General features: G+C 38.7%; 1 protein-coding gene across 1 annotated transcript in view; it reads left to right on the top strand.

The window, feature by feature from the left end:
* The window catches only part of LOC134529297 (glutamate receptor 1-like), a 224,119-nt gene that overhangs the window by 43,415 nt on the left and 163,640 nt on the right, over positions 1-17,064 (top strand). Inside the window, exon 2 of the mRNA XM_063363208.1 lies at positions 9,361-9,513. Within this exon, the coding sequence (XP_063219278.1) occupies positions 9,361-9,513 (153 nt within the window). The remainder of the gene's footprint in view (positions 1-9,360; positions 9,514-17,064) is intronic.

A 17,064-nucleotide genomic window follows, 5' to 3' on the forward strand; every position in this document is an offset into this window, starting at 1 on the left:
GGCCGCCATCCTCGATGACCTTAACATTGACATTCAAAATTGGCTAAATAATTGCCTAATTTGATCCAATATTCGCTAAAATCGACTCAAATTTAGTCAGAAGTACTCCAAATGTTCCCATTTTCGTGGGAAAATTTTGGATTTTAGAAAAAAATTTCCTAATAAAAAATTTTAAAAAATTAAAAAGTTAAAAATTTCTTAATACGGGATAGTTTTTATTAAAGTGGCTTAGTTTCACTTAAGGTAGCTTAATTTTCCTACAACTAGCTCCCAACATTAGCTTTGTCACCACATTGGATTTAAAAAAATACAAAATTATTAAAATAAAATACTTACGTCACAGACTTTCGTGTCTCAGTTCGAACCCGACTAAAGCAATTTAATAAAAAATTACATCCTTCCTCTATAAAATACACAAGGAAACTACTACTACCAAGGCATACACTTCTTCTACCTTTGTGACGTCATAGCATCCATATTAGATACCGTATGTTCGATTCTCTTGTTGTCTGCTAGAGTGAACTACCGACATTTTGGTATTATTTTAACCACCAGAGCGCAACACCGCTATCGTAGTATCCGTCATCTTGTCCAACATCTTGAGAATCGCAATTATCAACCAAATAATTCGAAAAAAAAAAAAAAAAATCATAGATATTCAATATATTACAAGAATTGTTTTTATTTGAGGGTAAGTTTTTTTTTTAGCAAAATATATATTTTGCATTAGCATAGGATTAAACAGAATACCCTAATCGATCAAATAAATTAATATATTAAGAAGTAATTTTTTAATATATATATTATATTTTTTAATATTTTAAGGTCTTTTGACGATGAAAAAATGTAATTTTAGCTTAAATATTTCTTATTATTATTTTATTTAAATACATAATACCTTAATAAAATCAATTTATTCTTAAAATAAGAAAGCCGAAGTTTTCTGATAAATTCTAGATATAATTACAAAAATAAATTGTAAAAAAACTTTTTAAATTTTTTTTTTAAAAATTAAAATTATACAATTTAGAAGGAAACCTTTACACCAAAAATTTAAAAATCTGGTGGCTTGAAAAATTTTAAAAGATGCAAAAAAAAATTCTTTAAAAAATCAAATTCAAACCTTTGAGCTTATGACCTTGAACTTTGACCCTGACTTTGACAGAAATCTGACACGAGTGAAATTCGACACCTCAATCGCGTTTTTACCTAAATAATTAAAAAAAATTCTTTAAAAATAATATAAAATAATGAAAACACACATACGCCATCAATTTCGGTGCCACTAGTTTGAATCTGCCGAGGCCTATTAAATAAAATATTTGTAATAACCTAAAAAATAAAATAATATTTATTTTAAGTTACCATTAAAATAAAATTTTATTATCTTCACTTCGGGCAAGGAATCTAGGCAAGGCAGCTGTCTGACTTGAAAATATGTTGTTACGTAAATATGTCATTACGCCTACCGGTGCACCTTATGACTACTACAGTGTCATTAAACATAGGAACTTATTTTCCGATATTTGGTCTTCTTTTAATTGACGAGCATATAGTAGAGAGCTTCCAAACTGCCATGCTCTACAGTTGGCTCGAGTAGGCGAGGTGAGACGCGGCCACCAATCACGGCTCTTGACGCGGTGGAGGCGGGGACTACATCTGCTCGACAAGGGACGAGGGACAAGCTGTAGGCGTGTTAAGGCCTGTCTACAAAAGCAATTTCCCAAATTGAGAACAACGAACACAGATAAATGATAGGTCCACGTGACCCTCTGACGTCATAGATGGTGTGGACAATGGTCCGAACCTCCCTGGTCCGGATACATCGGCCAAGTTGAACTTCTTGTTCCGATATGTGTCCTGTTGTAGCATAGAATAAGAACACTCATGATATTGGCGGTTTCAACTTGCTGTTTTTAAAAAAAAGTGCCCTTAAACTTCAACCTTCTTGTGTGTCTTTCTTTGGCTTCTGAAAAACAGAAATATTATCGCCAAAAACCAGAAGGCCGTACTCACGAATTCACTTTTGGCTGTGTGATTATAAGTCATTATTTTCATTCTATTTTACTTAACAAACAAGTAAATATTTTTGAACTCTCACAATTTTCACAGGTTAAATGAATATTTTAAACTTAAATACTTATTTACAATGCATGAAAACAAAAAAGAAATAAAATGCTTAATTTAGCGCTCAATATTTACTGCGCTCTCGTTACCACTTTAGAAATCGGTATATTCTGACATCACAATTGCAGACAGGGCGGTGACAGTGTGACGTCATTCACACTAGGACAAGAGCACGGACCGCCCACAGGCTCGGAATGTTGCAGACGGGCCTTAACACCCACTCGTTCTAATGCACAAGTAACTCCCACAACAACCCCCCGCCCCCCCTCTCTATCAACATAATATCCGCTTGGAATAAAATTGCCACACTGTATTTTTTTTGTAAATGTAACTAAAATTATCATTTAAAATTACAAGATATTTGTAAATTTATACATTTACATGAAACCACTGTATCGCTACAAAAATAATGTTCGCATTACTACTGGGTTCGGATATTCTTACCCGGGTATTTATGCTTTGCGGTGTCCCAATTACTTCTTTAGTTAAAGTTATTTGTAAACCGTTCCCTGAATATCTTTCCATTATTATGTACTATTACTCTTGTACAGATACTTTCTAAAAATTTGTTATTTTTATATTTATTTCCCCCAGCACAGAGGAAAGGAATTCGTTTCCATACTACAGTCTTATGTAAAATCATTTTGGAACTTTATATATATGCATACTAATTTAGTGTGATGTTTTGGAAATTACTATCTTTGTATTTTATCAACTATATTGGCATTATTGTAAAAAATTTGCAGTAATTTTTATATCGGATACGAAAGTATATACCACCTTTGGTTTTAAAGCTTATCAGCCTCTAGGTAAGAGAAGCAACCTGATTGGTTGGTAGCTTGTAAGGCGCAATGCTTAAATTGTATCTGAACTCTTGTAATTGGTTAGTTTTGTTTAAAAAGTTTGTGAAATAGTGAACTAGGAGGTGGAGATTAAGAAAGAGGCTGTTGCACCATTAGGTGAATCATTGTTTGAATTTGGCTTGGCCAATTCTCTGGAATTAATAGAATACGCATCCTATTATCAAGTTGAAGCCAAGTTTAAATAATATTGTTTGCAAGGTCTTTGCTTAAAAGGTTTTTCAAATTTAAAGCCAGTGCTTGGTTTATATATGTATAGTCATAGCCATATTGCTTTTTTGGGTGAATTAAACTTCTACAATATTAGTAGGTATTTTATACCAACTATAACCAGTCAGCAGCAGACAAAAGCAAACAAAAGCGCATCGGTTCCTCCCGAAGAGGTCACAAGTGGCCACGTGCCGGGGAGAAGGAAGCGCTCCTGGCGGCGGAGCAGGTATTTAACTCTCGGAGATGGTGACGATGGGAGGGGATGCTAATGTTCTTCCTGCCACTGAGTTATGTGCTGGTGACCTCTGGGAGTGCTCAGGTGGTGTGTGTGTGTGTGTGTAGAGGGGGTAGGAGGGCTTCCCAGGCCTAGCAGGCGGCTTGCTACGTCATCACCAGCAAGGCAGGCCGCTAAAGCTCATCTCACGGAAGGTCGGAGCGCTGACAGACTCAGCTTTAAGCCTTAGGTCGCAGGTTCGGTTCCAGATCCTGCGCTTACCCATTGTTTGCTGACTGGAACACACTTACTTCGACAAGCAGCAACTGAAACACATACTGCACACGACAATACACACTATTTTAAATAGAAGTAACAAAATCCCCTTTCGGCAACCGAGGTAAACACAAGACCTCACGTATTTCCCATTATAAAAGGATATTAATCTTCCTATTTTAACTACGTAATTACTTAATGCAGTGTAATTACTTATTGATACAATTTTTGAATTACGATACAAACATATATAACAATATCAGATAATAAACTGATATTTATTTTTATTTCAAAGTATTTATAGATGGATAAGTTAAGACAATTCGCCTTTCCTTACACTTTTTCTCGAAAGTTATTTCAAACAATCTAAAGATTCTAAATTGAGTTTAAATATTCCTTTAATACTGTTTAGCCTTAAAGAATTAACTTCCAGTTTTGGTACACCTGATTACACTTACATTCTCGTACACTGAAATTATAGTCCATATTAGTCAATAAAAAAGTATAGTACATGCATACTTTGATCACGACCATTAACAGAGAAAACAACACGTGTATAAAGCAAATGTGTAACCAAAATAAAATAGTTTCCCAAAACTTTGAACAAGTAAATTAAACAGGAACTGAAAAAATAAACAATATAGAAAAGGCTTTATACAGTTAAGCAAATATTAACAAGAATTAAATGAATAATTTTGAAGCCATAGAGTCGCAAACAAATAGAGGCGGGATCACACTCCTCATAACTTTGCGATCTAAAGCCCGTAATTGACGTCTCGCAGGTGGTGAAATAGAACATTGACGAAATGCGTGGGCACACTGCTGAATTGCGGCTGTAAGGGCGAGCGCGCGCCCGGCAGCCAGGTATCGGTGAGGCTTATGGAGCCAGGGCCCTCGGCCTTGCCCTCCTGCAGGCTGTCTCTGGTTTCCTCGTGCCCGCTCATGTATGTACAGCGCGTCTCGGTCTCCCAGCACTAGGGCGTTAAACAGTCCACAATCTACGGCGATAACTGTCTACCTTTCGAAGACGAACATTAGTGTACTTTGAATGATCGAGGTGGAGATGAGAAGCTATATACACACGAAACTGAAAAATTATTTAACTACAGAAAAACTGGAATGACAAAAAATATTCTAGAAACGGACAAAATACAGAAAACAAGCCAATTCAAACAATAGAAAACAGGAGTGGAATTCAAGGTCAGTATAAAGAAAACATACCAACACGGAGAGAAACTGAAAGAGAGATAACGAGGGAAAACAAGGAAGGCAGAAAGAAAAATAACAGCTCAGAATGTCACAACTATAAAAGAAGTCAGCTCAGGTGAACACATCAGGCCGCTTTTGAGGAAACGGTTGCGACGTTTCGGGAAGGGAGGCGTGTTTCCTCGTCAAACCCACCAGGCAAATCAGCGGACTGGTCTTCCGTGTTCATTATTTATCTACGTAATGAGACCCAACTCTCGAGTGTGGACACCCAAGCCCAGTGAGTGGAGGTTCAATGCGGCGAGGGCGTATCGGAACAATGGTGACCAGTCGGCTGTGTAAGCACGGATACCTTGTTACCTTTGTCAGTGTCGGTAGTTAAGGGTGATTATTTCGGCGCTCCTTTTGTTCGCCTTGGGTAAGCTTTCCTCATTCTCCAGTGAACTCATTTTGAAAAACTACAAAAGACGTGGCTTCTTTTATTTTTTATACTGGCGTATAAAAAAGTGAAGTCGCTGCCCCTAGCGGTCGCTGCGGTAGTACTGAACATTTCCAACTTTTTACAGTCCACGTCAAGATCAGCTGAGTAGCTACACGAGAAGTGCTGTGTCTTAACGGTAGCCGGTGAAGTAGTGGGCACTGAAGCCAGATACCGTGTGCCAGATACAGCTTGCTTTCCTTTGAAATCGGAACGCCGCCAAATACTTCCAGGTCCGTACCAACACATTAGTTGTCTGTGTAATCGTGCCGCAGTCACGAGTGTTAGCTTGAGAAGCTCGAACACGAAGCGCAACGGTGGCTGTCGGTACATCGTCCTGCGAGGCCCCATCCCCCTGGACTGCCTGCTGTCCTCTCGGCAGTTACCCCTGGCCGCTGTCGTGGTCTTCATTGCGCTGGCGCCTTCATGGGCCGGCAACTGCCCCTGGAGGGCCACGCCTACCCGGGCACGCACACGGTGCGCAGAGCTTCAGATAACACCACGCGTGATTTGTAAACCACTCAACGTATCCGAGTAAGGCCTGGTTCCAAAAAAAAAATTAATTTAAGTATTCGCTGAGGGTGGATAAGTATTTTTGTTTTAGGATTAAGGTTTTGAAGTGAAACTTTGCTGAGGGGCCTACAATTTTCGAGCGTTACGAAAATTTCGATCGCATGAGGGGTACAGTTAGGTAAGTACGTGGTGAAGGAACCGGTAAAAAAGAGGAGACGGCAGGGGAGAGATAGAAATTACGCTGCATACTTGCACAATTGAATGCTTTTACATACTTGCACACTTGAACACGTGCATCCTTCCACACGTTCATACTTGCACACTTGCATACTTTACCCTTGCAAACTTGCATACTTTCACACTTGCAAACTTGCACAGTAGCATAATATAGCGCACGCCTAATGCATATATATTTTTTGATCTGCGACCTCAATAAATTATGTTTCCCATATCTAATAATGTAATAAGCAAGATGTTTCACTTATGTCGCACGTGGACTCCACGCACCCATTTTTAACGGCATTTTTAGAAGAGTTAAATTGACTAAAACCGCGTGTTCTCAGAGTAATTTTTATGCATGATGCAACCGGTAAAGAAACCGGAAAGCACTTAAGAGACTTACATTACATTTTTATCTTCATTTCTCCGCCATAAAATGTTACGGTCACTGCTCAAATTTCATAGTTGCCCTATTCACGACGAGACGACTGCGCGCCAGTCCAGAAGAGATCTCGCACCACGCTTATCACCCCGCCCCACTAACACAGACACACCCCTGGCTGGGCGGGCCCCTTAAATAATGCACCGTGTAGATTATGTTGTTGTGGTTGTATCTCAATGGGTGGAGGCGGACACGGGGAGGAGGGATTCCAAATGAGCGGGACTAGCTATTAATGAGCAGGTCTACAGCGCGTCTCATCCTTGGGAACTTTAATGGGCATTTACTCTCTCTTTTAAATACACAATATCTGCTATTAACGCTTTCCTTTTCAGAGTGCTCTTTTGCCAGATGAAAAGATTTTAAAACAATACTATTAAGTAAAAAACAAAAGGTTTTTAAATGTACTAAAGAAAAATTGTATTATTAAGAGTAAAATTAGAAATGAAATTTTTGGAAATTAATTTTTACCTAGATCATCATCTGATAATATTCAATTATCTCGTTTAAGAAAATTTATCAGAAGAAACGCCATCACGGTTTTAAACATTTTTATCAATATTTCTAATATCTTTCAATTTTAAAAAAGAGCTCTGTTTGATTATATAAAATAAATCATGGCATGCATTGTTATTAATAGTGATCGACAGTAAAATAATAATCGTTGTTTGGAATTAATTTCTTTTTCTTTATAATGTACCTATGAAACTGAAATGACTATCAAAAAGAATCATTATCTGGTTTTAAAAATAAAAAAATTAGTAAAATTTAAAATATACTAAAACTCATTACAATGATCGATAGTATAGGAAATAATAATGTTGATGGTGACAAGCTGGGTAGTAAGAATGTGGAAACAGTGGGTACCATCTACTCTTTACTGCAGTCTAAGAGTGAGAGAGACTATAGTTACTCTCAGAGAACGTAACGCTGTGGGAAGGGAGGAGGGTCGCGGGCCGCGAGGTGCCGACCCTGCCTGTATTGATCTGCGCGCAGCTTCCCGCCTCAGGAGCCACATCTCCGTCAGCCGGACAGCGGTCGTGAGGTGCGCTCACCCCCCCCCCCCCCCTTTTCCAGTTTAGGCTCTGGATCTTAGTGAAGGGGGGGGGGGGGGGGCACGTGTCACGTCAGTTAGTGAGTCACCGTGACAACGTTCTGCGGAAAAGTACTCCAACTGATGAGACTTTCTCTTGGACAGGATTGAATATTTCCGACATGATGTTGTTATTCATAGGCAATAAGCTATGTTTTCGTTAGCCCCGGTAAAGTTGAGGTGATTTTTTTGTACCTGCAATAGTCAGTAACGAAATAAATAATACTGAAACTTATAAAGTTCTTGGATGCCTAACAAGTAGATAAATCTTTTCTTTAGGAATTATCCCCACAAATGACAGCAAGCATTAACATATTTGGAAAAATTTGTAATATGCTGCAGGACGTAAATAACATTTTTGTAATAAACGAGAAATCGTATGGATGCTAGACAAAGAAGCACACAAAATTCGCACTATTAGTCGACGTAAATGAGTAATTCACAAGAACGACGCTGTGTTGTTTAATGTTAATTATTAGCTGAAGACTTATCAGGTTGCGTGAACTAAACTAAGAGCCAGTGACAGGTGCATCGTGTTAGTTTTTAAAAATCTAGTCTATGAGGGGGTAATCGTTTCTTGAGGACATTTTCAATATGAAATTAGAAAGATATGTTGAATTAACAAGTAACAAAAGGTGAAATGAATCTAAAATTTTCTTTGGAGTCAGTTTTATAGAGGTGGAATATTATGATAATTTATTTGTTTAGCAAGAAGTGTGGAAAACCTTAAACTACCACACATAGTTCTACAAAAACGAGGCAATCACAGTAATTGATGAAAAGTTAATCACTCCGCCCTACTTTAACAAACTAATCCCTTGCTAGGTGCCCTGCGCCCCAGTGATGATATCTCCAGAATAAAATAAAGGAGGGGGACGGGGGCGTTAGGGGAATGAGCCTTCAACACACATCGCACCTTTATACTTGGAATGTAATTTTACATCCATAATCCATTATCCAGTGTACGAGACTTGTGAGCGTGTGCTTGTGAGAGGTGAGAAACCTTTTATTTTTACTGCATTATGTCTTGTTATATACTATGTCGATGTGTTACTTGTGCCTAATGTGTCCAAAGCTCGGACTCCCACCATGCTAGACTACTGCATTTCCCCTCATTTGTGTTGTTTTATGGGGAGTGGCACGTATATTTCGCTGTACAAGCATTCGCCCTGAAAACACGTTCTTTATGGCAAAGGTCAAATGTGAAAACGAATTTTTTGTTCAACTTAAATAATATAAAATAAAACAAATTATATTAAGATAAGTGTTTTTACCTTCGATATGCTTGGTTTATTTATAAAATGGATCCTTTTTGTGAATATAATTTCTTATTGTAACACAATATTTTTTTTAAATCGATACTACTATCTTAGTCGCTAAGAAAGTTATTTTCAATAATCTAATAATGTGTCAAACAAAATTTTTGTTAGCAAAACAATAACCTTGCAGTGACTCACATTCAAACAAAAATTTTTCTTATGATTTTTAAGTGTTGCATATTATGTTTTGTTGTTCCTTTTTTCTTTGTATAAACTTCGCAGGATGTCATACATTTTCAAAACGCCAGGAAAACATCCGTATTGGAAATGTGTGCATGTCCACTTACGTAATGATCTCCCACTAGATGATTGCCTGTGTCGGCCGGCCAGGGCAATGCATGTGCCCTGACTATGATCAGACATCGCCGGTCGGGCAGCGCTGAGCGGCGGGTGGCGTGTGTCGCAGGGGCCATCTTCGAGCAGGGCACGGACGAGGTACAGTCGGCCTTCAAGTTCGCCATGCTGACCCACAACCAGAACGTGACGGCGCGCCGCTTCGAGCTGCAGGCCTATGTGGACGTCATCAACACGGCGGACGCCTTCAAGCTGTCGCGCCTCAGTGAGTCATGCGTGAAGGCTGCTTGCCGCTAAGCACCTGGTAGTGTCTGCACGTCAATTACGCCATTATTTTACTGGGTTTGAGTTTAAAATGTACTTAGTAAAATAGTGAAGTATTTGCATTACTTTTTGAAGTGAAACCTATTTGGAAGCGTTGAGAGTTAAATATCAAGGCCGAATTTTAATGCAACGTTTTCGTGAAACATTCTTGTGAAACTTTTCTGTCGCGATAAGGACAGAGAAAAGGTACTTGGCTAAAGACGTATAAATAGAGCTCTATGCTATATACGTTCCTGGGCTTGTTTCACTCCCCTATTTGTGTGATAATTCATCTCCCGTCCCCCAAAAAATAACCGAGAGAGATAGATGAACGAAAGAATAAAGCATAGAGTGTGCGCATGCACTTCTTTCAGAAAATATATATAGGTATCCTATACAGTCAGCTGAGAGTGGCTTGAATCTTTTATTTGCTACCAGCGCGTTTGCGTTCCTTCTTGTTCAGCCAACAGCGTAAATAGCGTTGTAGATACAGTCCCTGCATTTACCTCATAAATAGTTTTACCTGTTATGAATTCATATTTAGTTCAGAGATTTGGTGTGTTCCAAATAACAGAATTGTTCGAAGAAACAGTAAGACGCACAGGTTTTCTTTATGGTGTAAGTATTTCAACAGTGAGTAATATTTATAGTAATTATTTATTATTTATTGATCAATAATTATTGATATCTTGAACAATTATTTAAAAGTGAGAAAAATTTTTTAATTCATATTTATTAATTTATTTTTATTTCAATTAAAGTTCTTATAAATACAAAAAGTTAGGATTATTAAATCCATGAATGCCAAAAATCCCCGCTCTGTGTTATCTTGTTTATAATCAATGTGTAAGATGGAATTAAAATATTTTAAGTAGTTTACCAGTAATTATCAGTTAAAAATTTGGTTAGGAGTAGATGAATATAGTATGTTCTGGGATAGGGGTGTGGAGAGGGGGAGTCGGGGAGTCACGGCGGCCATCTAGGATTACGCCACTTCAGGCGGCCATCTTGTAATACGTCATTTCCGGCGATCATCTTGGATTATTTTAAAGAATGCGGTGTAACGAAAAATTATAACAGGGATGAGTGGGGTGTTCGATGACGATGTCATTGTAACAGAGGAGTGGAGTGCTAGATGGTGTATTCGTAATGTAGAGTAGTGGGGTGTTCGATGCGCGGGTTTTTAATTAAAATTTTAATAATAAATATTTTTTAATTTTATTATAAAATTTTCATTATTTAATTTTTTTCCATTAAAATCGGATAATAAATAAAGATTTTCAAAATGGCGGACGAAACTCGAAATGGCAGAATGTTCTAGAAAACAAAATGGCGGAATGTTCTATAAAACAAAAATGGCGGAATGTTCTAGAAAACAAAATGGCCGCCGGGATCAAAGGTTAAGGTCAAATCCAATATGGACTCCGGAAGTGACGTAATCCAAGATGGCCGCCGTGACTCCCAGACTCCCCCTCCCCTCTCCCCTGTCCCAGAACATACTATATTCACATACTGTTAGGTTATTTAACGATTTCCCTTCTCTCTCTCTGCCGGTTTACCCCTTATGATATACTTACGAGTCGAGGTTTGAATTGCCAAAGAAGTTTCATTTCTATCACGTGTCCTGTGTTACACGCACATTTTTTTTTTCACCAATGAGACACACAACCGTGTTTTACACTGAAAGAGAACCGTTTACTAATTTTTTTCATCTGGTAAGTAAAAACTGTCATCTTTTGAATTACATAATTTTACTAGATGTGCGCACTAACAAAAAATTTTTAAACTCTAGAAAAAATATCTCTTTGAATGAAAAACAAAACTTTGAACTTTGATCAACAGTAAAATATAATGAATTTAAACGAAATGCTATGTTTAGTTTATACCATATACAATAATAACTACGAAAAAACTGTGGTTTAAAAAATATCTACAAACTTGCACGCAATAACAAAGTAAAATACACAATTATCACTTTGAACGTACATTTAGCTAAAATGTTAGTAAACGTAAATTGTGTAACGACAAATGTTATGACACTGCCTGAACTGCTAGGAAATTAATAGAAGGGCTAATCCACTGGTGTTAGCACTTCAGTTAAACAGATAGATGACTGAACTCACTTAAACGGTAGCTTTAGAATCGAAATATCCAATTACGGTTTCTACTCAGTAAAACACGAAAAAAAGTGTTAATGCTTAATATCACGTATTGCATGTGTTTGTGATAATTAAGTATAATTTTTTTTTGGAATTCGATATATGTTCATATTTTTTTTTACCATCCTGCGGTTGTGTTATTTATGACATAGAAATTATAGAAATTAAATTATGATACTTACGAGGAAACCACCATTCAGATGCACCACGCAAGGTATGTCGTTGGAAGCCATCCCCAAAAACCTATTTAATAAAGACTGGCTTCATACGGAACATGCTTGGATTTAAAAAAATCACCAAGTAAATATAAACACGTCTAATTGAAGTTTCAAGTGCCGTGCGACCATGGCCTAAGAGATACCATAGTTTAGATGATCAATTTACTGTCAGGTTAGCCTGGGCCCACATATTTTTCAACTCACCTTGCAGAGGAAGAGATTTCGGGTCACTTGCAAGCCAGATAGCAAAGTAAAATAATTACGGAAGTTGCAATTTGGGCAACATCATGAGACAAGTTAGCAAAAGCCTTAATTTCAAAACAATCTTTACGGTATTTTACAAAATGAATGTACAAGAGCTTTTTGTTAACTCAAACAAAGTAAAAATAAACTAGTTTTGCTGAAACTGGAGCTTAAAAGTTACACAAGCCAGCGTTCGTCTTGCAGAAATATTTAAATATCTATCTTTCAGCATTGTAAGTGATTTGAGATAATGATGCTTTTGAATTGAATGTCGAATGCAAGACTTACAGGGAGATAATATACAACGCGTGAGTATAGGATGAATCCTGCTTATTGGCTGGATGTTTCGGCGTGCTTTGTTGTAGCCATCTTCAAGGGCAATGAACAACGTTCAGGCACAGCTGAACACGAGGACGCGGTCTCATCCCAGTAGTTTGTAACTCTGGTAACAAGCCTTCGATCTAGGCTAAAGTTTCTTGGCACTGACTATTCCTAACGACAAATTATCTTCTGACTCCCTATATGTAATTCCATCAAGCGTATGCTAGGAGTTCACCTGATTGTAAGTAGTGTTCACATGTTAGTGTAGTTCTTCTAATTTATTTCTTAAATAGTTTTCTCAGGTCTTCTGTCTTCCCTTTAAACCACTTTGGTACACGTTTATATTCAATTATTAACCGGCTATATTTGTACACACATTTAAAATTTGAAGTTGCAAACAGCCGCTCTTAATACAGTGTGGCAGCTAAATATAATGTTACAGCATCAAACAAAACTTTAGCTGCACTTCATTGGGCTTATTGCATATTGGCACTGTCACAACCTGCCTGGTTGCAGGCTAGTGAATCTGGAGGAGGGTGAAGTCACCTCCTGGTCCCGGGGTGGGTGGGAGCATGGGGCGAGGCCACGCCCACCCCCTCCTCCGCGGGGTGGGACCAGGCGCCTGAGGCGCGAGGGTCCGCGACCCGCAGCACACACCTGTCGTGCGGCACGCGGGCGACACATTAACAGCCCATTGGCAGCTGCAGGACGTGCAGGGGCAGTGTGCCAACCTGACCTTCCTTGCACCGTGTGCTGCCTACACGCTTATATTCATTTCATAGAACGTTACACTACGGGCAAGTATTGGTGGCATTGCAATATTTGTTTATTTTATTATTATTTTCAATAGAATTTCTCGCACATTCGCAATTTAAATATTGTATTGTGTGTAATGGAAAAAATTAACGTAAATCAGTATGTTTGTGCCTGATGAAGGGAACAGATGCCAGTTCCCGAAACATCGCAACACTTTTGTCAAAGGAAACCTATTTTGTTCGTTAGTGTTGTCCATAATATCTGATAAGGTTCATCGTCGGGATTATCTGTTTTAGACCAGTGTACTTAGACTTGTTCTCTGTGAGTTTATGTTTCCATCTTTAATTCTTCATTTTGCGTTCTTGAATTGTTTCCATGACAGACAGTGCAAAACTGCAATGGATTATGCCCAAGAAATGGTATTAAAGCAAAATTCCGCATTGTATGAATCATTTAAAACTGTATATATTTGTTTAGCAATGGATAACTCTAAACAAATGTTCAGCTACCTCAAAAAATACTTCTTTTATCAGTGAAGTCATATATTAAGTCAGAAAAATCAGTTTCGGTGTTAATCATATTTTTCAAGTTAATAACATATATTTTTATTTCAGAAATATGTTTGTTGACGCTAAATTAGCATTTAGGTGATGTCTACACTAAATTTTAATGGTTCCAGCGGATACAATTTTTAAAACTTACTAATAAATTCAGATGCTGTGCACTAACCGAACAAGTGTGGTCAGGCAGCAATGTGGCTGACACTTGCACGTTAGTCGTGGGACTGATATCGTCAAGTATACTTAGGGAGTGACTGTCAGTCCCCACTTCAGGCAGGCGAGACTCTCTCATGCGGTACACTTAAATGTGGCGATGAATCGGTTTTTGCCCAGTTATTCGCCAGAACTCTGAAATTGATTATAATATAACAAATAACTTATTATTTTTTATTATTATTTTTATTATTTATTATTATTATTTTATTACTTATTATTATTATTATGTTTAAGTTGTTATGAGATCCATTATCCCGGGTCTATACTTTATGAATGCAGCCCCGCAGAGTTCAACGAACCCCATATAAATAAACTGCGTTTATGGTTGTTTAAAATCCGCCAGTATTTAATAACAGCCTCTGTCACAGTCTTTTATAAATATGATTGGTAAGTGACGAACAATAATCAGAAAAAGCTTATTTACCCTTCAGTTTGACTCGTTCGTAATCTGAGAACATAAGAAAGAAACAATAACAATAAGGACTACAGGGGAAGTAAGAGTTGGCGTTAATGAAACAGGCGAGGGGGCATGGAAATAAAAGAAGAAAGAAATGATCACGTAGAATAGGAGTGATGGAAACAGAGGAGTCCACGAAACCTCATCCCTCTTGTTGGTAGATGACTGGGAAAGCAGTGGTCGGACAGGACTCAGGAGCCAAGAAGCGTGCGACTAGCTGTGTTGCGTCACTCCAACTGGGACTCAAGAACAAGCAGGCCACAGCTGGAGGATGGCTCTCTCTCCGGAGACCATCAAAGTGCAATCAAAGACGACAACAGTCCGCCAAGTTATTCAAAGCACCCTCTCCCCTCCACCCCCAGCTCCTCGGGTTGCTGGCTGAGGCGGTAAGCGAACCTCGGCAACATCCCTTGTAAATAAAACATGAGCGGGAAGTGGGATGGGGAGGGAGTGGCAAAAACTGTGCCCGAGTAATTGCCGCCATGAATACCTCTGTGAGGCTGCGAGAAGCGCTATTTGCATAGTCCGTCTGTCCGTGCGGGGCCGGGCAGTTGCCCCACTTCACTCGTGTCCACCTGAATAGGTCGGGCAGTCACCTTGTTGCATTAGTTTTCACCTGGCGCGGCCGCACAGTAACCTCGCTGCTCTCGTGTCCACCTGAATAGGGCGAGCAGCAAACCTCGCTGCACTCGTGTTCACCACGGCCAGAAGTCACCCCGTTGTACTCGTGCCAGCTTGAGTAGGTCGGGCGGTAATCTCGCTTCCTTAGTGTTCACCTGGCATAACTGGGCAGTTACCCCGGCTCCCTAGTGTCCACCTGGGGCGACCGGAGGAGTAACCTCGTTGCACTCGTGTCTACCTGGATAGACTGGGCATTCACTCCGATGTACTAGTGTCCACCTGCCGTGGCCGGTCAGTAACATCACTAAACTAGTGTTGAAATAGAGCGACAAGGCACTGGTTTTCTCTTGTCACGGCCTGGAAGTTACCTCGCTAACCTACCTATGCACAGAGTTATTTTTAGACAAGGTGAAATGCAGCAGCACACCCACCACACGGGAATATGTCTTTGAAATGACACGCCGTTTTGCACATGCAAATATTTGGATTAAAGAACCCTCACTATTAAATTTACTTGGTTACCATTTTAATTAAATTTGTTTTTCTCTTATTATGAAAATTATTTATTTCCCTAAATGAAATTCTTGACTGTAAAAACTAATATTGTAAATTAAATAACAAACTCTTATTTGGACATGATTATTCGTGTGCATGCTAAATATTCTTTAATTTAAATTATAACATTAGCAAAGTTTAATGTTCGATTGACAAAACCAATTATTAGTCAATTGTATATTGAAAAAAAAAATTGTTGACTCTGTTAATCTTTATTTCGGAACTCTTCCAGAATTATTTTGGTAAGATTTATCTATTTACAGTTAAAAACAAACAGTTTTTTCAAGTATAGCTTCACGTCTAGTCACAGGGAGGCTGTCACACACAGCGACACACCACGTCACAACTTGGCGCTTAGATTGCATGAAAGAGCTTCACTCCAAAGTGAGACACTCAAAAAGAGATTCCGGCATTCCTATATTTCTAACTCCTGGCTCATGGCATCGCGGATGAAGTTCTTCATCCCGAGAGCAGTGGCGGGCCAGGCGGGTGACGCGGCACGGACGGGAGCCAATCACCGCACTTGCTCGGTGGACGGCCTGTCAGAAAGCGAAAGGCGGACGGATTTATGAGCGAGCCGTGCATTAGCGTCGCTCGCGCGCGGAGCCCGGAGTTATTACAGAGCGCCGCGCTTTGTGGGCGCTGGCAGATTTACAGCCCTGCCGTGATTGGCTCGTTCAGCCAGCCTCCCGTGGGGGGGGGGGGGGGGTTGTAGAGGGGGAAACACAGCCCCGTCACTAGGCGGGCTCCAGCAGGTATGTCGTATGAGTTGTCGACCGCTTCATTCATCCGGCCGGCAGACGGGAGTCTGGACTCATCCTGTATCGGCTCTCCCGCGGGAAACACACGACCGACAAACGACATACGCCTTAAGCGGCCCGTCTATTGTCTGTTTCATTACAGAGTACACTGCTGCCATATTGATACTACTCGGCGTGTTAACGTTACTTTATTTTATATTATCTTTAATTATAATTAGTTTTAATATATAATTTTTGAAATTTTGCTGTTGTTTAAATTAGGGTCTCTTTTGGGAATATTAGCAGAGTTGTATTCATTCTGAAAAAAATAATTAAATCCTAAAAACAAATGATTATTTCAAAGGAGGAAATATCTTTAGCAGTCTGTCACTGGTAATAACAAGGCATTCAATACAAATTATGCACTTTGCTGGAAAAAAAATTCATTTTAAATTATACAAACAATTGTTAAAAAACAGTTGAATTACCATTTCATAGAAATAAATAATGTATGTTATTAGATAAAGCTTTTGATGAAATAAAATAGGAAAATGTATTTCCGAATTTTTCATTGCAAATTTTATTTTATAAAATAAAATGTTTCCGATGAATACTAAATACAATTTGATTACATTAAAAAGTTGAGCATGACACATTTTTGCTCAAT

The sequence above is a fragment of the Bacillus rossius genome, chromosome 1 (assembly GCF_032445375.1).
Source record: "Bacillus rossius redtenbacheri isolate Brsri chromosome 1, Brsri_v3, whole genome shotgun sequence".
In the NCBI taxonomy this organism is placed as follows: domain Eukaryota; kingdom Metazoa; phylum Arthropoda; class Insecta; order Phasmatodea; family Bacillidae; genus Bacillus; species Bacillus rossius.